This window comes from Schistocerca piceifrons, chromosome 6 (genome assembly GCF_021461385.2).
Source record: "Schistocerca piceifrons isolate TAMUIC-IGC-003096 chromosome 6, iqSchPice1.1, whole genome shotgun sequence".
Classification (NCBI taxonomy): Eukaryota; Metazoa; Arthropoda; class Insecta; order Orthoptera; family Acrididae; genus Schistocerca; species Schistocerca piceifrons.
The window spans coordinates 356,462,366-356,488,035 of NC_060143.1; the positions used below are offsets into that span (position 1 = coordinate 356,462,366).

General features: G+C 41.2%; 1 protein-coding gene and 1 long non-coding RNA gene across 3 annotated transcripts in view; one reads left to right on the forward strand and one right to left on the reverse strand.

Moving 5' to 3' along the window:
• Nucleotides 1-24,056: 24,056 nt before the first annotated feature.
• The window catches only part of LOC124802445 (ribonuclease Oy), a 61,536-nt gene continuing 59,922 nt past the window's right edge, over nucleotides 24,057-25,670 (forward strand). Inside the window, exons 1-3 of one of the 2 annotated variants that reach the window (XM_047263230.1) lie at nucleotides 24,057-24,280; nucleotides 24,352-24,466; nucleotides 25,127-25,276. In XM_047263230.1, the coding sequence (XP_047119186.1) occupies nucleotides 24,411-24,466; nucleotides 25,127-25,276 (206 nt within the window). In that variant the 5' untranslated portion in view covers nucleotides 24,057-24,280; nucleotides 24,352-24,410. Of the gene's footprint in view, nucleotides 24,467-25,126; nucleotides 25,277-25,670 lie in introns of both variants that reach the window. The other variant, XM_047263229.1, reaches the window with a different exon arrangement.
• Nucleotides 24,957-25,670, reverse strand: part of LOC124802446 — a 34,159-nt gene continuing 33,445 nt past the window's right edge. Inside the window, exon 3 of the long non-coding RNA XR_007017120.1 lies at nucleotides 24,957-25,242. This is a non-coding gene — a long non-coding RNA (uncharacterized LOC124802446). The remainder of the gene's footprint in view (nucleotides 25,243-25,670) is intronic.

Here is a 25,670-nt window from a genome sequence, read left to right on the forward strand (position 1 = left end):
CTGTTTCTAACATACAACCATTCCACTCACCCCAGGAACTCACATACCTCTCGTAATTCTCTTTTGGCGCCACTACCAATTCGTGACAAATACAGAACGGAAACATACCTGCGGCGAACATTTCAGTAGCCATACCAGAATCAAGATATTTTATCCTTCTTCACCAGAATTCGCAAAATTGCTTCATAGTCCCACGATCTGTTTGATAATTGCTACCACTCCCTTTGAATTTACGCGGACCAATACTGCTTTAACAACTTGCCCTTCAATTCTAATAGATAGTTACAAGTACTAGACACCTAGTTAGTCCATCTAACGGCGTCCTCTCGTAAATAGTTCTACCAAAAGGAAATCTGTTCTTGTTATGACCACGATACAGGCAAGACGTCCACGAATTCCTGTATCAAAGTAATTACATTTCCTACAGCGAAATAACACAGCGTCTGCTGAAGCACCAGTCGAAGCTTGCACACCCCTTAACGACAACATGGTGATTGCTTGTTCATTTTTAGGCAGTTAGGCATCCACTGTCTGATTATGCGCAATCAGATTTCTTTCAAACAGTTCACACTCTGTTCGCTCTGTGCCAGAACCTGTTTCGTCTGTCCATTGCCTTCAAATTGTTCAATATTTATACTATTACTTACGATAGTCATCTCGTCATTAATCTTAGTTTCATACTCTGCCGTAACTCATTCACTTCTGTGACGATGCGATTACCCGTCTGTTTCTTTTCCAACAATTTCGAGATTTTTGATGCTGATTTGATTGTGGCGTTCTTCACAATTATTGTGTATTGCTACCATATCAGAATCTACCCTAGTAACAATTATTTTGCAATCGTATCTCAATCCAGTATCATAATTGAAACTTACATTGTCATTTACGGTCTTGATTTCGCCAGTTAATTTCGTCTGGAGATTACCTAACGTTGCAATTAGTGACAAGAGGAAGATATTTTGTGTGCCAGGACATACTTCTGGGGCCAACTGCTTCACCACTTCATCTGCCATTATTTGTCAACTACGGGGTGATCCGTTATTATATCCCTATCTTTATTTTGCTGCTATTCTATCAAAAACGGTGTAAGATCAATTAGTTTGCCATTATATTATGCTCTATTCTATGCCATTATATAATTGTTACGTATTTGTTGGAGCTCTAACAACGAATTAAGTGAATATGACGCAGAGACTAAACATTTCTGACCGTGGTCGGATTGCAGCTAGAAAGGAAGTATGCCAGACGCATGTAATGGTGCAACGATGCTGGAGACGGGAGAAGGGAAGACACCCGACTCTGGACGTGAAAACAATAAAAAGACTGCATGCGAATTTCTTACATATAGGATCGATTACTAAGCAAAGGGGTGCTGGGCCCTCAAACAGGATTGTCACTGAAGAGGCTACAGCCAGCGCTGCTACGGCGTTTGTACCAAGCCCCACGATGTCCCTGAGACAATATCAGAGGAAAACTGGTTTATCATATGGTTTGGTCCAATAGATAATAAACGAGATCGACTAGAGACCACGGAAACCACACTTCCTCCAAGTATTGTCACTGGAAGACTTTGATAAAATTTTGTGGTCAGATGAAGCCGTGCTCCATGTGAGTGGGTTCATAAATCGCCATAATGGGATCCTAGCGCCATTCCTGGAGTTACCTTTGAAAAATTGCAGTCACGGCCTTCGTTGGTGTGATGTGGTATTCATGACGATACTTCTATCAGTCCTTACATTCTTCATGAAACAATGAATGTGCAGAGATATTTTCACATGCTACAAACTTTTGTTCATCCTGTTGTTTTAACCAGGGATGGTGCGGACAAACTGCACTTCATGCACGATGAGGCATCTGCCAATTTTGCGTTTATTTCGCGAAAACGCTAGACATTCTTTTCCAGACAGCGTTATTGGACGTCGCGGAAATGTTGAGCGGCCACCGAAAAGTCCAGACTTGACCCCAATGCATTTTCACTTTTTTCTCTGGGGGTATTTGAGTATTTGAAAGAGACAGTGTATTCCAGAAGACTGCGTTACTTGGACACTTTAAAAGCAGTGATTAGGGAAGAGTGAGTGAATAATAGTTAAATAAAAATGGGGATATAACAGTCGATCACCCTGTATGCTTGCCAACACTGATTCGCTCAAATTAATTTCCAATGGTTGCACTTTCACTTGTGTTAACTCTAAAATACTCGGAGAGTTTACTTTTGTTTTCTAGTCAAACTCTACTCTTGTTGAATACATATCTGGACTAAAAACTCCTATACTGCTTAGCTCTCTCTTAATAGTGCCCACAGTAATTAGGTAATCGTCTTGCAAATGTCTTTCCTCTGGGTCTTTAGTTTGATCTAAGATTCTGGGTTTTTATGAGTTACTAATATGCCCACCAATTGGTAAAGAACACGAGAGACTGCTTGACTGCACAACACCCGTCATGTGCTCCACTCATTCGCTGTACGTCTGATCCCTAGTAGCAGTGTCGTCAACCTCTGCAGTCAATCTTATCTGTGCCCGCTAAAGTGCTTCTGGTACCACAACATTCCACCCATATTGCGAAACCAGTGCATGTCTCCAACACAGCTGCTTTACTCAAGCGTTACTTATACCTACCTTTCACTTGTAGAATACATGACAAAACTCACATACCCGATTATTAATTATTTCACAAATTTAGCATACCTTTATACACCAATTTAAAACCTTCTTTTACAGTTTATTTGCTGTATTCTAAACTATTTCCTGGCCGCACATGCACCATTTCCGATATCCTCTCATGGTCAGATTGATTTGCATTCTGAATGGAACAGTTATGTTGGTGCAGGACACAACAAAATTACATCAATTAGCACTAAGAGAACATGAAATGACAAACCCTAACTGACAAAGTACTTCTGGACCCAGCTCCCTGTTACAGCAGGAGCCAGTTTACAAGCGTGCATGGCACTATGTTACTACTGGCATGCCTCTCAGTACTGCATCCTTGCTGGCTAAACAGACTGCTCCAACATGTGAAACTCACAAACTCACCTGATCTTACCTCTAGCGCAGTTGTTCGTATGCTTCACTCAAACATGTGAATTCTGCCCAATGAATCTTTCTGCACAACCACCCTTCTGGAATATGAATACAACTACCAATAATGGGAACTAATCCTGACAGAACTGAACCATATTGACGACGCTCAATGTCCTCAAATGAAGTAGCTGTAAATTCGTCATCACATCGAAACATGTTCCGAGACAGCGCCTGCAAGAATTCACAGAGCTTGCTCAAACGTGAGTGTGCCGTTACCAGTGGTACAAAGACCACCCACAAAACCTTACGCATGCAAGAGTTTATGTTTTATAAAAACCACAACATGGCTAATTTATGTTGGAGAGACACCACTAATGCTCATTGCCATCAGGACTTCTCGTACCTTGCCAGGTTAGTTATAGGAAAGCTGTAAATACTTACTCTGATATTCTACAGTTTACCTAACATAATCTAAACCTAAGTTCACAAATACACACATCAAAATAAGTTTAGCATCATCCCAGTTCCCAGAACTCATGAACATAGACATTGACTGTGGATATTGTATCACACACACAGTCCCTCTGACTGTTCAGAGTTGTCACTAAACCCGCCCAATGATGTAAACAACCATGCATGAGCAGCGCCTATTGGACGGAAGGGGTCCGACAGCCGATCAGTCCCAGTCATTCCACCACGAAGGAGCTACATGGCTTGCATTGTCTGTAGTTCAACCATGCCTAGACGGACAATACCGCGGTTCGATCGGGTCCGCATTGCTACTTTGTGCCAGGAAGGGCTCTAAACAAGGGAAATGTCCAGGCGTATCTGAGTGAACCAAAGCAATGTTGTTCGGACATGGAGGAGATCAGAGAGACAGGAACTTTTGATGACATACCTCACTCAGGCCGCCCAAGAGCTACTACTGCAGTGGATGACCGCTACCTACGGATTATGTCTTGCAGGAACCCTGACAACAACGCCATCATGTTGAATAACGCTTTTCGTGCAGCCACAGGACGTCGTGCTACGACTCAAACTGTGCGCAATAGGCTGCATGATGCACAGCTTCACTTCCAAAGTCCATGGCGAGGTCCATCTTTGCAACCACGACACCATGCAGCGTGGTGCAGATGGGCCCAACAACATGCCGAATGGACTGCTCAGGATTGGCATCATGTTCTCTTCACCAATGAGTGTCGCATATGGCTTCAACCAGACAATCGTCGAAGATGTGTTTGGAGGCAACCCAGTCAGGCTGAACGCCTTAAACATACTGTCCAGCGCGTGCAGCAAGGTGGAGGTTCCCTGCTGTTTTGGGGTGACATTATATAGGGCCGACGTACGCCGCTGGTGTAAAGGAAGGCGCCGTAACAGCTGTACGATACGTGATTGCCATCCTCAGGCCGATAGTGCAACCATATCGGCAGCATATTGGCGAGGCATTCGTCTTCGTGGACCGACAATTTGCAGCCCCATCGTGCACATCTTCTGAATGACTTCTTTCATAACGACATTGCTCGACTAGAGTGACCAGCATGTTCTCCAGATGTGAACCCTTTCGAACATGCCTGGGATAGGCTGAAAAGGGCTGTTTATGGACGACATGACCCACCAACTATTCTGAAGGATCTACGGCGAATCGCCATTGAGGAGTGGGACAATCTGGACCAACAGTGCCTTGATGAACTTGTAGATAGGTTCCGGAACTCTCGGTGATGCAAAACTTTTTTTTATGTGTGTAGTAAGTCGCGACCAAAGATCATCTGCGACAAGACAACGCTTGAGTATTTAACAGATCACCAGTACGCCACGTTCACCTACCTTAACACTCAGGAGCTATGCATTGCCACGCTATAAGCATTGTTCATGAATATTCACGTATAAGCCTCAGCAGCTTGTCATTAGTAGAAATACAGTCGCGGAAATCAGTATAAAGACAGGGTGCCTATAATAGTAGTAGTACCATGTCTGACCCATACATTTGTTGTGAAAGTAGTACACACATAAGAGACATAAACACTCATCACAGAATTACAAAGGTTCTTTCATAACACAAGTAACAAAATAAGGCGTTTGCATTTCCTGGATGGGAACTGGTATAAATGCACTCACTGTACTATTGTGTTATGGCATTTATTTTGTTAAAGTTTGTATTTCTTGCAGTGGAAATGAAACCCACTCTTCTCGTATCACTCTTTTCAGCTCACAGGGTGTGGCCTCAAATTGCCTATCATTGCAACGTACACGCTTTTCAAGTATTCCCCAAATGTTTTTTATGATGTTCAAATCTGGGTAAGAACGGGCCAGGCAAGGCATCAGTATCTTTATCTTCAAATAACGTTTTGGTTGAAGCAGAAACATGTGCAGATACGTTATCTTGTGGAAATATTGGACCTTCGTCACCTAGTTCCTCATATATTCTTATCAGTTTTGCCTCTGGCATCTTAACGTACATGTTATAGTTCATTCTAGTGTTCAGCCAAGTAATGCGTGATTTACCTGTGCCGCAGAAGGCTGCCTAAATCATAACGCTTCCACCACCAAAATTTCAGCTCATTCTTACCTGCTGCTCTGTCCACAGATCGCGCCAATAACATTAAAATCCATTTGGCCCATCTAAATTAAACATCTTCTAATCATTATATCACTTTGCCCCACTATGAAGTCTATGGTGTATGTTTTTCAAGCAACTACAATCTAGCCTGCTTATGCTTAAATGTTACAGCTGGGCTCTGCAGTCGTTTCTAGAATGCTAGATGTTTGTCATTTGACAAAATTTGTCGTACACGACTGGCAACTTTCAATCAGTAACACAGTGAAAAGAAAAACGATTTGTGCACAAATAGTCCATTCGATGCCTTCAGATAATTTTTTTACTTTGCCCACACCTTCTGTCCATATTGTATGTCTAGCCTTATGAAACTATTAGTGCCCCAGGTCTTACGAAATCATAAATTACTGTACTTGAAGAACAGTTCAACTTCTTGGCGATTTGACTATTAGAGTCCCATTTCCTCATAGGCAGCGATTTTTGCTTTTTTGTTGCGTGATGCCATTTTCAGTATGGCATTGTCACAACAGTCATTTTTGTATACGACACGCACTCTCATTAATGGTGTCTGTTTCCTATCTGAAGTAAAGGCATACACGCAGACACGAAGACCGCACAGAGCCGACTATCTTTATAGCGAGTTCCATCCTGTACCACCTGAATCGTTGATCACGAGTTATACGAGGTGCGGCTAGAAAAAAACCGGACTGATGCTGGAAAAAAACATTTATTTACAATTATTTACAATTTCATGTTATCTCCTTCAATGTACTCTCCTCCTCGGTCTCTACACCGCTCCATACGAATTTTCCACCGTTCATAGCAATGCTGCAGATCATTTTCGGTAAGTCCATACATTACTTCCGTCGCTTTTTCTTTTACTGCTTCAACAGTCTCAAATCTAGTTCCTTTCAAAGCTGACTTGACTTTAGGGAAAAAAGTCACAGGGGGCCAAATCAGGTGAGTAGGGTGGATGATCTAAGATGGGAATGTTGTGTTTTGCCAAAAACGTCTTCACTGACAACGCACTGTGAGCTGGGGCATTGTCTTGGTGAAGGATCCATGACTTTTTTCTCCACAAGTCGTTCCGTTTTCTCCGTACTCGCTCACGTAGGGTAGCCAGGACGCTAATGTAGTAATGCTGATTCACTGTTTGTCCCTCTGGTACCCAATCAATGTGCACAATCCCTTTGATGTAAAAAAAAAAAAAACACATCATTGCCTTGAATTTCGATTTTGACATTCGTGCTTTTTTTTGTCGTGGAGAACCAGGAGTTTTCCAATGCATCGATTGGCGTTTAGTTTCGGGATCGTAAGTAAAAAACCACGATTCATCGCAAGTAATAACATTTTGTAAGAAGGTGGGATCACTTTCAATGTTTTCCAGGATGTCAGAACAAATCATTCTTCGGCGTTCCTTCTGTTCAATTGTGAGACACTTTGGAACCATTTTTGAACACACTATGTTTATGTTGAAACTTTCATGAAGAATCTGCCTAACACTTTCCTTGTCAACTCCTGTTAACTCAGACACTGCTCTGATTGTTAAACGGCGATCTTGTCGAACAAGTTTACCGATTTTTTCAATGTTTGCATCAGTTTTTGCTGACAATGGTCTGCCAGTGCGAGTGTCATCACTGGTGTCTTCGCGGCCATCTTTAAATCGTTTAAACCACTCAAACACTTGTGTTCGCGATAAACAATCATCGCCGTACACTTGTTGTAACATTACAAACGTTTCACTTGTAGATTTTCCTAGTTTGAAACAACATTTGATGTTAACACGCTGTTCTTTCTGTACACTCAACATTTTCCGACGCACAGACAAAACGTCAACTACTTAAAACAGACGCCACGGGCAGACTGAGACAGGAGGCAGATGAAACTCGAGCAGTAGGCGGAGAGTCACGTGACAGGCCACGCGACTTTCAGCCTTATTGCATTCGTTTTATTGTTTCACCAGTACTAGTCCGGTTTTTTTCTAGCCACACCTCGTATATTGTACTACTGACATCAAATTCGAGCAGAACAATTCCTACGTTATTAAAGTTCACTGCCTGTGCGGCTTTAGATTAGTTACTAGCATGATACTGCCCAGGCAAAGCTCACTGTGCCACTGAGATGGAGCATCACTCGCCCGCTCACGTCTGCCTCGGTCAACTGCCTAGCCGCGTCTCTTCTAACAATGGCGTCTAATGATCCTTGGTGGCAGTGACGTCAGACACCACGGTTTGCCAAATTTTACGTCTGATTGCAAGTAAACCGTTTTCTCCGGTTTACGTACATGGAGACAAAACTCTAAACAATGCTTTTATAAATACGGCGACTTCTCTCCTGTCCGCCAAAACGGTGGGCTATTTTTCCTTCGGTTAGGTCCGCTGATGAGCTAGTCCACTGGGACCGAAGTGATTAAGTTTCCACCCTCCACGAACTGCATCTTAACTTTTACGTTTGGTCCCTGCTCTGAGTACCTGTGCCGGCTTCTGCCCTTTTCAAGCCCTGCTGGCTGCGCCATCACAATGACCGGCGACATTTGGGAGACGCTGGCCGCACCTTCCTCCAAATGCGCTTTTCGGTCTCCCACCTTGTAGCCACCTCTGGGTCAAATCTGACAGGTTCTCTTGATTAAAAATTATATATCTACACGATCCATTAGGCAGGTTTTACCATTCTCATTGTAATAACATCCTGCATCATTTAACCGGTTTTCCACTAATTACATTTCTGGATCGTTATTCTTAATTGCTTGATTTGTTAATTACCTGCTTGAGGATGCACTATGTTATGACTGCACACTGCCACACACTGGTTAAAGATATGCTGATTCTCCAATGCCCAGTATGGTAGCGAGGACAATGATGAAAATACTGAACTTGATGAAATAAATACTAGAATTTAATTGTAACATCAGTTAAGACTGTGATTAGAAACATGGAAAATGTGACTGAAAGGAAATACATTGTGAACAATTTTCGTAAATGGGTAATGTGACATTAACTCCTCTCCGCCGAGTTTCTTTTTTTCCTATCTCACGTTGTGGTTAAAGGTCTGTCGTCACACAACGATCTGTCTGTACCCGATAATATCTGCACAATGTCTGTATACAATAAATCACTGCAAATGTAACATGTTCGCACTACAAGTTCCGATCTGCTGCTCGCTGTCTGTTGGTCTACAAAAGAAATCTCAGCGGCAAGCAACTTGTCTGTCACAGCCTCCAAGTTTAGTCCTTTATTCAGTGGTTAGTAATGGGAGGTAATTCTGTTATGGGCCGTGTTCGCAAGCTGTGTTGCAAGCGACTGACATAATTGCTTGTGTATGGATCTGGAAACAAATAATTATCTTTTGACCCTCACTTCTCGTATAATAAAGGAAAATACTTGTATGAGTAGAGCAATTATTCCACATGACAGCATTGTTAGCTGCAACAGGCAGATGGTGTGCTTTGTTGATGCTGCACATTTATGATTTTGAGTGATATAAGCTCGCGCTACAGTATTCTTCTTCAAGTCGACTTGGAATTTTCATTCGTGAGAGACAGCTTGTATAAGATTCGTGTGCCAATTTGATATTCTAGATTCGTACATTTTATTGTTCTCATCTCTTCTGCATAATCTTTCGTTGCTTGCATCAATACTCATTTGTATCGTGAAATTGCGAACATTCATGAGTGCTGCGATAGACTCGTACTGCTATTGTCAACTGTAGACTTAAAACTTACTTGTGCTGTTTTAAAATTTTTGAGAACACTAGGCTTATCCTGGCTGAAAACAATTGTTCTCTGGTTTCATTGTATAGTTACGTGAGAAACAGTGCATTTCTGAGAATTTTCAGACGCTTACGAAATTATATTTTTATAAGCTACCAGTACAAATGTTCTGGATACGTAACTTATTTTGTAGCAAGCCAGTGTCTGTGGTTCACACTTACTGCCAAAAAATAGTTCATCCCTTAATTTCATTATATATCAACGAGGATAAATGTGCATCTTTCAGAATTTTCGGAAGCTATCATTGTCCTATGCGTAATCTAATTTATAGTACATCGGCGTTTGTGATTTAGTTACTGTAGCACATATTCTAACTAGCATCTTCTATGAAATTTAGTTTCCGTATAAATAGGGGTACCCCTATATATTATCTATACTTATCGTAAATTAGCTCTGTTTTCGAGTTTACTATCAACTACAGCTAACTTTAAGGTTCAGGAAACATAAAAAGGTTTTCCTGTTTCCTTAACAGAAATCTTTTATTTTTTTATTTTTTTTTTTTTTTCCAATTTACTTCAGTTCTCACAGGGAATTAGCAGCTTTTTAGCTCAACAGATTAAAAGATAATCTGTGGGCTAAAGTTAAAGTTATTTGTTCACTATGCTGTAAGACATCGCACCAGCTAACATGCAGCCCCAATACAGATTGTTATTCTCCAACATAGAATAAGTTCGTAAGGAGCCAGGAATCGCCGTGACTACGTCAAACGATTGGCAGCTGCTGTGAATCGATGTGTTGGAAGAGCTCCCGAGAGTCCTACTGGAGGTGCCTGTACCAAAGGTACGTCAAGTACTAACCACTTCTGGGAATCCTGTCTCCTCTGCAGAAAGTACGGGTTCTTGCGAGTGGCGTTTCAATAGTAGAGCTAGGCGTCCTGTACAGGGTGGACGGAGATCAGAGAGGACTCATGGTGTTGTACTGCACCCATAAACAACACGTTTGAGGTGCTGTCTCTCACTGAAACTGAGCCAGTAAGACTCACTTCACCTGTTTTGGGGAAACCTTTTTTGTTTGGTGTCAAGCAAAAGAGAAGGGGTCTATTAATCGTTGGAAGTTCGAACATGTGATGAATGATGGTACCCCTCAGGAAAATGGCGGAAAGGGCACCACGTGCGCTCAGTGTGGATGCCTGGGGGTCTCATTCAACATGCTGAAGAGACTATTCCAGCAGCCACTGAGAGAACAGGGTGCAATATAATGCAGATTGTGGCGCACACTGGAACAAATGTTGCGTTATCTGAGCTTTGAGGTCACACTTGTGTCGTTCCAGCGACTTCAGAGAAGATTGAAAAGACTAACCTTGTGCATCGAGTTTCAACTAACCTTACTATTTGCAGCATAGTCCTCAGAAATGATCGCGACCATTTGGTTCTGAGTCGAGTGGAAGAACTGTAGCAGATTTCGAAGGTTCTGTGACAAGCTAGACAGTGACTTGCTCGACTTGTACCGTAGGTTTGAGAACGGTAGAAATTTCTAAATGCACAAGGTATGCACAACCCATCACAGACTGCTACTCTGGTAGCTAACTGTGTATGGGGTGCACACACAGATATTTTTAGATTAGGTGACTCTTCATCCAATTCATATAGTTAGCTGTAGGAAACACAGAAGTATCAGTGTAAGATCGAAAGAAATGCTTCCCACAGGTGACAGGGTTAAAAACCTAATGGGTAACTGCTGAAGCATTCGCAAAAAAGTGCCAGAGATTGGAGTTCTCCTGGAAAAAAGTTAAGTAAAACTGGTTGAAACCTGAAACTAATAACAGTGAGACATTGGGGGGAAATTTCAATGCATATCGAAAGGATAGACAAATGGGAAATGGAGGTGGTGTATTTGTTGCAGTAGACAAGAAACTCAAATCAACTGAGACATAAACTGAAGATGTATGTGAGATCTATTGGCACGATTCAGTATCAGGGATGAACTCAAAATGATAACTGGATCCTTCCAATGCCCACCAGATTCCTCTTCTAATGTAAACAAAAACTTCAATTTGCTTATACATAATAGTGGGAAAAAGACAGCATGGCCCCACTCTGCACTGATGCCAGTTTTATTCGAGAAGGCGGAACCAAGATGGCGGACATAGATGTGGCAACGTCACAGTGACATTATGGCAGGAAATTCAAATTTTGGCGGGAAAATACCTCAATTGGGGTACCTTGACTGATCTAACCCCACCCCAATCCCATCGCCTCCCCTCTTCACCTTTCCCCTCCGCAAAATGGGAACTGGTGGGACTCGGTCGATGCTGTGCTGCTGGATAGCATGGAAGTAAGTCTTCATCTTGTATGCATTCTTTATTTAAACAATGAGTTGTCATAGACAGCAGCTCCATCCAGTGTGTTCACCTTGAGGTCCATACTCCAACGCACCTCGTTCACATCACAACCACCAGAAAGTGCTGTTGGCCCTCCACCCTCCCCTTCCATGATGTAATCCAAGATGGCGGTCTGGGGAAAATGGCGGGAAATTCGCTCGGTCTGTGTTTAGCTGAAGGAGGGGGAGGGCAGACGTAATTGTTTATGTATGTACTATGTGTTCAATGGATGAGATGTCTGTGCTGGAGGAGGAGTTTAACAGGTATATTAGCTGTAATCATGCAGCTAAGGACTGTGTCCACAGCCACCTCTAAGAACTTTGGAAAGCAATGATATTTGGAGAATGTATGAAGAAGACGAAAACGCTTCATCAAATAGAAGGTGCAGCAGGATGGGGCTAAGTCATACTTCACAACTCATTCTGATAACTGCATGTGCTGTAACTGTAGATCATTTTATAAAAGTCCAGTCAGTCTTGAAGAGCAAGAGGCAAGACATTCAGCCTAGAGTCTCTGTGTCCCACTGGAGAAGCCACGCACTGGGCTCACGGCACCACCACTCACTGGCTGAGCTGCAAGTGTGACTGTGTGCTTTGTACTGCTTGTCGCATTGGAAATAACCACAGCCTTTCTTGTTCTCTTCCCCAGCGCACAGATACCCTTTGGCTTTGAACACGAACTGCTTTGGGAGTTATTACATTTGGTGTTTAAGCAATGTGCGAAATATTAACAAATACATGACTCCAAGATGTCACAGGAACTAAATGTACCACTGCACAAAGAGAGTGATTGAGTCTGGCAGATGACACAAGAATATTTAAACAATTTTCCATGTAATTACATGTTTTATTCCAAGAAATACCACCACCATACTTGAACATGGACTCTAAAAGACGATCATGGTACACTTGTGAAACTGTCCATAAGAGAGCATAAGCTACTTCAAGAGTTAATCCAATTCAATATATCTCTGAATAAACTTTCAAAAAGATATCTGCACTATAGTTTGCTTCAATTTTGCGATGTATACCGAAACACACTTGAACACACCCCGACACTAAAAAGACTGCTGCACACTTGTGAAACCTCCCTGAGACACTTAACATGCTTTTGTGGGAAACAGATCCCAAAACAGATATCATCTGCAAATCTCTTTTTACACGCCAAAACGACGATATTTGGAAGTCGAAATAAATATCTCTGTAACTCTAAAAAGGACGCTAACCACTTTTAGAGTTTTAACTGCTTGCTTGAAGGCACTGCCAGAAAGAGAGAGAGAAACATTTCTGAGTCCTACATCTGCTGTGGTGTTCTTCACTTTTCTAAAACAGTGAGTGGGCTTAGTTTATATTTGCTGCTGGAGTCAGGGACATTATTAGCACATGCTGGTGTCTAAGCACAGACACAAAAACCAGAACAATTACACAAACAAAATTCGAAGCACTCTCTTAGAGAAGAGAAAGAGGGCTGGAATTTTCGACGTCCCACAGCTGCTGGTCTGGATATGCTCTAGAGCCACAATGGCGTGTGGGGGACAGCATGCCGCCTGTATGAACACTCAAACAAAGAAGACGTAATGTGACTCTCAGACATCACAGAACTTTCCGCTGATACATTGCCCCTGTATTGTTCAAACCTGTCTGTAGAGGCTCCTACATCTCATGCAAAGGATGTCTTGTGACTCTCCGGTGACATGGAACTTCCTGTGAAAAGAGCATTCCGGTTAGTTCTTACTGAATTTGGCTACCAAACTGCTGCCGCTGCTCATGTGGGAGTACTGTCCGCCATTTTCTGCAGACGGACAAATTTTGAGACTTTCAGTGGCAAGCATTCATATTGCACTGACAGTTAATGCCTGAAAGTGGTCTACATATAATGAAATACGGAAACTTTCGCCAAATACATTTCCTCAATTACACTGCTCTGCTAGTGTCAAGGGAAGCTTGAATGTTTCAGCATGTAACCAATCTGCAACTGGGCTATATCATCAAATACCATATCAATGTAGTAAACGAGTGGAAATTATATCTGTAGAAACCCGAAACTTTAGCAAGGTGGGACATGCAGGAAATCACTGAGTAACTACAAACTTATTCGTTTGCACACATGTACTAAGTATTAGTTTGCTATTCCCCTGCCTAGAGGGCGACACAGGTCATGAACATCCTTGTACTCCGGTCTGGGTGGCTCCGGCCGTAAGCAGGAAATGTCAATCGCTGCAGCCACAGGCTACATTGGCCACATGCCCCCTGCACGCCAGGGAGATTCGTCCTAGGAAAGCTGCCACATATTTTTACATATAGATATTAGAACTGCAGCTTCAATCTGATGACATACGACAATGAGCAAAGTATCAAAATACCCCCTCCTGACGATGGTGACACTGGAAATATAAACATCTACAGGGTGTTACAAAAAGGTACGGCCAAACTTTCAGGAAACATTCCTCACACACAAAGAAAGAAAATATGTTATGTGGACATGTGTCCAGAAACGCTTAGCGCCGGCCGGAGTGGCCGTGCGGTTCTAGGCGCTACAGTCTGGAGCCGAGCGACCGATCCGGTCGCAGGTTCGAATCCTGCCTCGGGCATGGATGTGTGTGACGTCCTTAGGTTAGTTAGGATTATTAGTTCTAAGTTCTAGGCGACTGATGACCTCAGAAGTTAAGTCGCATAGTGCTCAGAGCCATCAGAAACGCTTACTTTCCATGTTAAAGAGTTCACTTTATTACTTCTCTTCAAATCACATTAATCATGGAATGGAAACACACAGCAACAGAACGTACCAGCGCGACTTCAAACACTTTGTTACAGGAAATGTTAAAATGTCCTCCGTTAGCGAGGATACATGCATCCACCCTCCGTCGCATGGAATCCCTGATACAGCCCTGGAGAATGGCGTATTATATCACTGCCGTCCACAATACGAGCACGAAGAGTCTCTACATTTGGTACTGGGGTTGCGTAGACAAGAGCTTTCAAATGCCCCCATAAATGAAAGTCAAGAGGGTTGAGGTCAGGAGAGCGTGGAGGCCACGGAATTGGTCCACCTCTACCAATCCATCGGTCACCGAATCTGTTGTTGAGAAGCGTACGAACACTTCGACTGAAATGTGCAGGAGCTCCATCGTGCATGAACCACGTGTTGTGTCGTACTTGTAAAGGCACATGTTCTAGCAGCACAGGTAGAGTATCCTGTATAAAATCATGATAACGTGCTACATTGAGCGTAGGTGGAAGAACATGGGGCCCAATCAAAACATCACCAACAATGCCTGCCCAAACGTTCATAGAAAATCTGTGCTGATGACGTGATTGCACAATTGCGTGCGGATTCTCGTCAGCCCACACGTGTTGATTGTGAAAATTTACAATCTGATCACGTTGGAATGAAGCCTCATCCGTAAAGAGAACATTTGCACTCAAATGAGGATTGACACATTGTTGGATGAACCATTCGCAGAAGTGTACCAGTGGAGGCCAATCAGCTGCTGATAGTGCCTGCACACATTGTACATGGTACGGAAACAACTGGTTCTCCCATAGCACTCTCCATACAGTGACGTGGTCAACGTTACCTTGTACAGCAGCAACTTCTCTGATGCTGACATTAGGGTTATCGTCAACTGAACGAAGAATTGCCTCGTCCTTTGCAGGTGTCCTCGTCGTTCTAGGTCTTCCCCAGTCGCGAGTCATAGGCTGGAATGTTCCGTGCTCCCTAAGACGCCGATCAATTGCTTCGAACGTCTTCCTGTCGGGACACCTTCGTTCTGGAAATCTGTCTCGATACAAACGTACTGCGCCACGGCTATTGCCCCGTGCTAATCCATACATCAAATGGGCATCTGCCAACTTCGCATTTGTAAACATTGCACTGACTGCAAAACCACGTTCATGATGAACACTAACCTGTTGATGCTACGTACTGATGTGCTTGATGCTAGTACTGTAGAGCAATGAGTCGCATAACACGAGCACCGAAGTCAACATTACCTTCCTTCAATTGGGCCAACTGGCGGTGAATCGAGGAAGTACAGCCAGCCGTGGTGGCCTAGCGGTTCTAGGCGCTTCAGTCCGGAACCGCGCGACCACTACGGTCGCAGGTTCGAATCATGCCTCGGGCATGGATGTGTGTGGTGTCCTGAGGTGTAAGTAGTTCTAAGTCTAGGGGACTGATTACCACAGATGTTAAATCCCATAGTGCTCAGAGCCATTTGAACCATTTTTTGAGGAAGTACAGTACATACTGACGAAACTAAAATGAGCTCTAACATGGAAATTAAGCGTTTCCGGACACATGTCCACATAACATCTTTTCTTTATTGGTGTGTGAGGAATGTTTCCTGAAAGTTTGGCCGTACCTTTTTGTAACACTCTGTATATCCTTCTCACGACTGAACATAATTTTCCACGTAAAAAAAATCTTTCATCCCCATTACAGCTATTGATGTGCAGAAATCATAATTTTCCACACCAAATGTATATTTTTGTTAGGGACAGGACACAGTCATTTTCTTTGCACATGTCGAACACTGGCCACAGTACACATACTTTATAAGCCTGCTGATCACAACAAATCTATAACACATGCCCTACTAAGTATAATATTTCGCAAATAACTGAATGGTGGTGATATTAAACGATACTGAGCGAAAATTCGCGATGGATGGACATGCCTCATATGTCTTTCCTGTGATTGGTGCTACTATGTCTTAAAAAGAGAGACATAAACCTCTTTTGAGCGACCAGCTATTAAAAAATACGATCACAACTTCTATGTAAATGTCACCCTGCATAAAAGCGGCTTTGGTTCTACCCATACACACAACAATCGCTAGCAATATCCATATTAAAAACTATACAAGCTTTATAAATCGAGATATGGCATTTCATCAGAATGAAGTGGTTTTCTACACAAATACCGCAACACTGAATATAGACAGTAATTGCAGGGTGGGTATTAACAGACCAAATGAGCAGGTACACATCGCTAGCGGTGTAAGCTTGTGATGAAATCACTTAAGATAGTGATTCAGCTAAGGAACGTGGTATGAAGCAGATATTTACAACTTCCTGTTGCAGCCTCTACATATTTCTCACGCTAACAGACAGTATTTGTAACACATATTATCCTGATTCCATGTCAAAGGTTCTGCGATCTGTTGACTGGGTTATGGGTAACGGAGGATGATGGTTGATTGAGAATGAACGCATACAGTAGATGGTGTACTATGTGACGAACCACTTCAAAAAAAATTAATGCTAGATTGAGATTGTAAGAAAAGTACAAATTACTATGACCAATAAACTGGCTTTTTCAGATCTATAGTGTTACACTTTCTGCGATTTAGAATCAAGTCTTTCCATTGAGCCACATACCTGCATTGGATACTATGGAGATGTCTTTTAATAATTACAGCCACTAGTTACTCATATTCGTGGCACTCTCATGTCTCGAGACGGTGTCACCTTTTTCTAACATATCTGCTACCATAAAATTCCAACATAGTCTTTAGACAGTCCACCTGCATCTATCTTCGGATTTACACTGTGCAGGATGCAGAAGTGAAGATTTTATTTGATGCAGGATATGAATTGTGTTTACTACATCGATGTTGTATGCGGTGATATAACCCTGTTGGAGATCGGTTAGACGCTGAAAAATTCAAGCTTTCTTGGTACACTAGCAGAGCAGTGTAATTGATGAAGTGTCTTTGGCGATAGTTTCCATATTTCGTGATATGTACACCACTTTCAGGATGTAACTGTCAATGCAATATGACTGCTGCACGTTTTTTCGATATGTACAATAGTTTTGCCTCTGATAGCCTAGGAACTTGTCTGTCTCCAGAAAATGGTGGACAGTGCCCTCACACCGGCAGCAGCAGCAGCAGCACCTATTTGGTGGGTAAATTCAGTAATAACTAACCAGAATGCTTCATTCACAGGAAGTTCCATGTCATCAGTCACAAGACATCCCTTGTATGAGGCGAAGGAGCCTCTACAGACTGGTTCAAACAATACAGGGGCACGGTTTTTACAGAACATTTCGTGATGTTTGAGTCACATGATGTCTTCTTTGTCCAAGTGTTCAGAGGCAAGTCCAAGCTGACAATCCTCCTCTGGTTCATGGACAGGTGGGATGTAGGCTCCCACCTGCCACTGATGCTTAAGAGCATATCCAGACTATCAGCTGTAGGACATCGAAACTTCACCAGAAATTCGAGACCCTTTTGTCGTCTGTAGGAGAGGGCTTCGAATTCTGTTTGTGTAATTGTTCTGATTTTCCCGTCTGTGCTTGGACACCAGTGTGTGCTTCGAGAAGTGAGGGACATCCCCAACAGCTGTAGGACACAGAAAGTTTTTGCTATCTCTGGCAGTGCCTTTAAATAAGCAGCTAAAACTCCAACGTGGTGAGCGTTCTGTTTAAGAGTTAGAGAGATATTTCTTTCGACTTCCAAATATCATCGTTTTGGGTTGTAAAATGAGATATTGCAGATGATGTCAGTTTAGGGATCTGTTTCGCATAGAAGCGTGTTAAGCGTCTCAGAGAGGTTTCACAAGAGTGCAGGGGTCTTTTTAGAGGCTGCGGTCAAGTGTGTGGCAGTATACACCGCAAAATTGAGTCAAACAACTGGGCAGAGATCTTTTTGAAAGTATATTTAGAGATATATTGAATTGGATTAACTCCTGAAGTAGCTTATGCTCAAACACCAGGGAAGGAAGTGGTATTTCCCACAAAAGTGCATGGAAGTGTCTCATGGATGGTTTCACAAGTGTACCATGATCGTCTTTTAGAGTCCATGCTCAAGTGTGGTGGTGGTAGTATTCCTTGGAATAAAAAGTGTAATTACATGGAAAACTGTTTAAAATTCTTTGGTCATCTGCCAAGCTCTCTCACTCTCTTTGTGTAGTGGTACATGTAGTTCCTGTGACATCTTGGAGTTATGTATGTGGCAATATTTCGCACATTGCGTAAACACCAGATGCAATAGCTCCCGAAGCAATTCGTGTTCAAAGCCAAAGGGTATCTGTGCGCCGGGGAAGAGAGCAAGGAAGGAATGTGGCAATTTGCAATGCGACAAGTTACTACAAAGCACATAGTCACACTTGCAGCTAGTTCGTTGCGTTGCCGTGAGCCCAGCGTGTGGCTTCTCCAATAGCACACACAAGACTCTGGGGTGAACATCTTGCCCCTTGTTCTTCAAGACTGACTGGATTTTTATCAAATGATCTATAGTTACAGCACATGAATTTATCAGCACGAGTTGCGAAGTATGACTTATCCCCATCCTGCTGCACCTTCATTATTTGATGACGCGTATTCATCATTGTTTTCCAAACTTCTTACAGGTGGGTGTGGATACAGTCCTCAGCTGCATGATTACAGCTAATATACCCATTCAACTCCTCCTCCAGCACAGACATATCATAATTTACTGTAGATCACTGGAACAAAAACCATGCCCAGTTCTTGGGGGGAAAAACCACAGTAACACCTGTCCACAAGACTGGTAGAAGAAGTGATCCACAAAACTATTCTCCAATATCCTTGAAGTCGATTTCTTGCAGTATCTTAGAATATATTCTCAGTTCAAACATAATGATGTATCTTCTTCAAGCCAACCAGCATGGATTACATAAACATCGATTATGGGAAACCTATCTTGCACTTTTTTTACTTGACGTACTGAAAGCTTCCGACAAAGGCACACAGGTAGATGCAGTATTTCTCGATTTCCGAAAAGCAGTTAACTCAGTACCTTACCTACATTTATTACAGCCACTAGTTAATCATATTCGTGGCACTCTCACGTCTCGAGACGGTGGTTCGTCGCATAGTACACCATCTACTGTATGCGTTCATTCTCAATCAACCATCATCCTCCGTTACCTATAACCCAGTCAACAGATCGCAGAACCTTTGACATGGCATCAGGACAATATGTGTTACAAATACTGTTTGTTAGCGTGAGAAATATCTAGAGACAGCAACAGGAAGTTGTACGATCGTATGGAGTATCAAGTGAAATTTGCGACTGTAATGAGGACTTTTTGGTAGGGAGGATGCAGAATGTTATCTTGGTAGGATATTCATTGTCAGATGTGTAAGTAACTTCATGTGTGCCCCAGGGAAGGGAGTTGGAGCCCTTAATGACCTGCAATAGCTGATTGCTATCTTATAGTTACCAAACTTAACAATTGTTAAGTTCACTCTCAGTAGCCTAATGTTCACGCAAACCAAAAATTTTAAACTAATTCTCGAGTCCAAAATCATTTGCAATAAACTGTTTATAAATCACTCCTTGAATATTCAGAGAGAGAAAATTTTTACACCAAAATGTTATTGCTTTCAAATTTATCATTTTGTAGAGAGGCTATAAAATATTTTGTGCAACACTGGACACTGTTTGTTCTACCCTAGCTCTATTCCCTTCTTTTGAAGGTATTGTTGTTATTGTTACTGCTTCTGCTATTGCTGTCTGTGCTGCAGATTTTGTTGATGTTTTTACCACAGTTGGTGCAGAAGCTTGTAGTTTCGTCAGTACTGCAATTGTTGTTGATACAGATGCTGATGTTAGTTTTTAATTATCTTTCAACTTGATTAACAAAGGTTATATTTTGCATTCCATGTATTATTGAGTTACCAAGTAACAAATTATAATGAAAGATATGTAAATACAGCAAAATCTCACCAATTTATTGACTTAAACTACACCTTACTCACGAAGAAATACTTTCTTATATCTATATAACTGCAGCTTATTCCACCAAATGTAAGAGGATATAACATATTTCGTGCTTAAGAAGCATACCCTTCTGTTGTTGTCTGTCCGTATTATGATACGGACTCTGTGTGACACGTAAAACTGATCACATGATTTGCCCATTCTTACAGTTCACTCGACTTTCTAATACTTGAATATTTTTGTAAATGTAATTATTTTCGCTTCAAAAGCGAATATTTTGCCGATTATTGCCGTTTGTGGTTCACATGTAGCAACTATTGTGGAATTGGTTTCTTCTGCACTGGGAAAAGGTTTTATTTTCTTTGACGTTTTATCATCACGTCTGTGTGGCTCTACTTTCAGCTACAGATATGGTGGGTTGTTTTGTACGTCAAATAATGTAGTTCTGCAGTCCACACGAGTTTATTATTCTCTACATCCATGAACTGGTTTTGTTTGGCGTGTAGCGAAGAAAACTTAAAATTATATAAAAAGATAAAAACGGTCTTTTTTGGTAAGATCTTCTCATCTGATACTCACTAGCCATTTCCTGCTCCTAAAACGAAACGTTAATCATTAACACACACATAGTTTGCAAACGCATTCTGGTGGTATATTTTAGTAACATGATGGTATATACCTCTCAAGGTCTTTAGGAACCTCCAAAAAGACAGATGAGGTGTCTTCTTTTTTTAATTGCTGCAATTTATTGCGCTGCAGACGCTCTCGTTTGTAAAAACAATAATTGTATAAACCAAAATAAACAACTACTATTGGCTCTCACGGTCGCGCCGAACTCCACAGATCTACCTACTGGACGCTTGGCGCGCTGCTGGCGCAGTAGGCAATAAAACTGAGGCGAAGTGTCGCGACTTGTTATGTTAGAATTTGGTTACTTCGTGGTCAAAATAGACAACTCGAAGTGTGTGCACTATTTTTGCCAGCCTGTATATTATAATCCAACACGACACACGCGTATCTATGAAGGCAATGATCTATTTTACTGTGCCAAGTGCAGTTTTTCTAAATGTTGCACACCGCGCATGCGCAGAAACAGGGATTATAGTGACATCTACAAACATCGGAAGTTAACCTATTCTGACCGAGGCCACTTCTATAATAAAAATGTATTTTATGTTGTTGTGTCTTCTTTATCTTTATTGTGATGTTCACTTTGTTTTCGTGGCACACTGAACTGTTACAAAACGCGGCGGCTACTCAAACTTGTAAAAAGAAAAAAATCCCTGAGAATTCCAGGTGTGAGGAAGTAGACGGTGTCAAGAAGCTCCTGATAAATTAATTGTGAGAATATGGAGGAGCAGCATACGACTATAATGGCTTTTCTTTCCTCTCGGCTGAGCTATATACCAGCCGTATGCAATAGCGTTAGTGCAGTTTTTAAACATCGATAGTTAATATGGAATAACATCCATGCACTGAACACACTTTGAGATATTAAGTATTTTAAAATTGTATGATTTTTTAAGGTCAATAAAATTCAATGTCAATGCTAGGTTAAAAACGCATAATTCCCTGAGAACTCCTGAAAGTCCCTTATTTTTTCCGGAAAAATTCCCGGAGAATTATAGGTTTTACAGAAGAATGGCTACCCTGCAAAAGGACCTGATATAGTTAAAAAAACTAATTTACGTTTTACAATGAAAGAGCCTACATTACTCACAAATAAAAACGTAAATACATAAACTTGTTTAATTTCAACACCGAAAATGTCAAGATTATTTGACAAGAAACATAATTTTCGATGTCAATTTTAAGAAAAGATACCTACAAAGGATAAAGAAAATAAAGCTATTCACCGTGTTCTATGATTGTTTCATGCGTTTGCAAATATATATTTTTCAAGCAAGTAACAGTACGCCTAGGTGTTCTGAAATGTTTGGATGACATTTTTCTTAGTCCTTCTGTCCTCAAGAGTGAAGAGAGTTTACCACACGACCTTTGACAATAACTTGCACTATCAGTTCTGCTTTGGTCATTACCATGCTCTGTTATAGTTGCTTGTTTCTACATTTTGTTACTATATTTTGATTTTTCGTGAAAAGTATAGTCCCTCATAACTTCACTATCACCGTTCAGATCCCAACTGTACAGCGCTGACATGTAAGCGAAAACAATGACTCGAAACAGTACAGCAATAAAAAGTCACTGGCGCTGGAATAGATTCATTGTCTTGAGCAGTCAAGTGGGACAAAAAACCGATCGTGTAAAAAGAGATCAATGGGTCGGCAGCCAATGGGAACAAGTTCCCTCGGAAAAAACAAATTATAAAGCCCTCGCCTTCTGCTGTAGTTACAAATCTCTCTGCTGAATAGCTACGATTAGTTGTTTTTCCTTCTTTTTCTTTCCTTGACCCGAAAACGACCAGAACGATATTTAGAGAAAAAAAAAGTCTGCCAGGCTAAGTGACAGACTACAGATTTAAAGATATCGGGTTCGATCCCAGGTCAGTCCTACTATTTTTATCGATCTCTTATCACTTCTTTAATATATGAAAATGTTAATGTGAACAACGTCGAGGTGCACCTTGGTTCGGGGTCCATATTAAATTATTGGTAGGAGGAAAGCCGGCTTACCATCTTCAACAGAGCCATGCCAATTACAGCACTGTCGTGTTCCAACCAGTCTTGGGGTAGGCAGGTTTTTTATTTTTTATTGTAGTTTCTTCAACAGTGGTCGACATATCGTTTTTTAATGCATCCCATAGAAAGATCACAGACCGTAGATTTTTCTTCTTATTACAAACATTCTCTGATTAATGTGTGTTTATTTCGTCGCAAATTAATGGTAAAACTGTTGGCCATTTAGGCCACCCTACAAGTTTACGAGACATCTGCGTCATTGAATGACGAGTTTTATCTCATTTAACTTTATTTTCTTGTTGTAATCGTAGCGTTTTCCATATTCTGGACTACTTACTACCCGTCTACAGTCATGTTTGTAATGACACAATTCTGTTTGCCATTTCGAGGCGAGAAATCTCACATTGGACTCTCATGTGAAACGATTTTAAAAATGTGAGCAAGTAAAAGAAAACTTCACACTATACCGGATGCCTAAACGGCGTCAGAATTCAACACAGAACATGTACTTTTCGTCCGCTGTCTCAGAGCTACAGATCAATGTACGGAACTGCGGTGAAGAGTAACTAAATAATTACGAAAAACCCGCCTCGATTGCACAATGGTGTTTACATAGGTTTCAGCGTGGGTAACCACGCCTTCTTCGGAAGAAATATAAAATATAATGATTTTTCATAATTATTTCGATACTTATGATTGCCGACGCGCTGCAATGCTGAAAGTTCGCTAACGTAACTCATTCGTGGAATCAGTTTTCAAACATTGGCGTAACATAACGAAAAAGAAGACCTGTTGACTAAAGGGTGAGATATATCCTTGTATAACAGTTCATCCATGCACTTTCCCCTTCTTAAGTAAAACATGTTAGTGAGTATGACACGATATTGTGTGGTACTGCAATAAAATAATTATGTTTATACTTTGACAATAACAGATATGCAGCAATAAGACTTATTTTATTTTCGAGTGCAACTAATTCGCAATTTTTTCTAGTGGTAAAATCTTCTTTAATCTGTGACCAGAAGTCCACAACGTCAAAGAAGCGCAGACTCAGCTGGTACGCGCATTAAATGTCAGCTGTTGAACACGACCTTGAGCGTAGTTCCCTCACACGGCGTATGGGAGACAAGACGTGAGAATTGATAACGACTTTATTGTCCTATCTGAGTGCGTGTTGGCGCAATTCCGAAGTGAACAAAATTAATCCCACGACGTGTGCATTTGGTCCATGACAGATAGTTAAGCAGAAAACTAATTTTTTTCGCTGCACCACAAGCGCTCGGTGCCTGGTGAGAAAGCATACGTCAAACATCTACCATTTCCCTGAAGTACACGTAAATTTTCGGTCGTCTTTTCACAGAACACCTAAACCATTTTCGGAATATACAAACTGACAGAGAAAGTGTGCTCCTACACAAAATGACAAAGATTAAAGTAATAGGTCTACTAATTATCAGTTTTGCTGCAATGTGCACGTAAGTACGGCAACGTATTTTCTTTATATGGAACACGATATTTTTAATAACTCAAGAAAATTACCTGGGCGATTTATCACTTCTGAGTGGAATAATGCCCAACTACCTACATTTCTGGGCGCATAGTTATCATACTGCTCTTTGTCTTTTACTTTATTTGGTTCACAGGCATGTAATACTTGTTTATACCAGGTATGATATTTTTGTTGCTTCAGCTAATAAGAGTTACTGAAATGAAATCCTGTTAACTAAGTCCTGATTGTGCCAAAAGATTACATGACATTTCTTCACTATATAAATAATGACAATAAAATCAAGATCATTAGCAGGAAGTACACACAACTGAGAGAACTATAAATGTCTTTTATAAATCTTTAAGCAAACAGTTAATGCTGTTATTACTTTTAAATTTATTTCTCTTAAATATAATGATCAACTTCAAATTGCGTACTTACCTCCAAAATGCAATGACAGAGCAACAGTAAGTGGCAAACCAAAATAAAAATGAAACTGCGAAACAACTTCTGTGTGCGCACAAATTGTTTTTTGTTTTTCATACAAATGCACTAACAGGAGATGACGTTCAGGAACATAAAATGGCAATTACGCTTCTTTACACTTGCAATATACAAACACTAACAAACACTTCATGATTCACAGCACAAATAACTCAAAGGAACATGACTGGGATGTACTTATATTTACTCAGCACTGGCCAGTAACTGTCTGTTTGCAGTGGAAAGAAAAGGAAGAGCAGCATACTTGCAGTTTTCCACCTGTAAAGAACATCTGGACCATTCATGGGATATGGTGAGTATAACAACATTCTGTACATAAAATTTTAGCACTTGAAACAAAATCAAACCATACCTATATACTGTCTCACTGTACAATGAACAATACATAACAGGTAGAATACCCTAGTTTTTGAAATAAAAACAAAATATGATTCACAAAAATATTTCATATATGTTCAAATACATATAATTTAGCTATTTATGCATGCTATGAAACAGTAAGTTACTTAGCTTGTGTCCCCCACTCATAATGCAATTGCTATACCTTCTTTGGAAATTTCCCATAATTTTGTGCATTATTTCCAGGAACCAGTATTACACGAAGTATTTTGGAATATACTACAGACCCCTGCTTATAGCTCTTGTAAGGACCAAAAGCAATACAACAGCAGTCTTTCTTTCCCCCC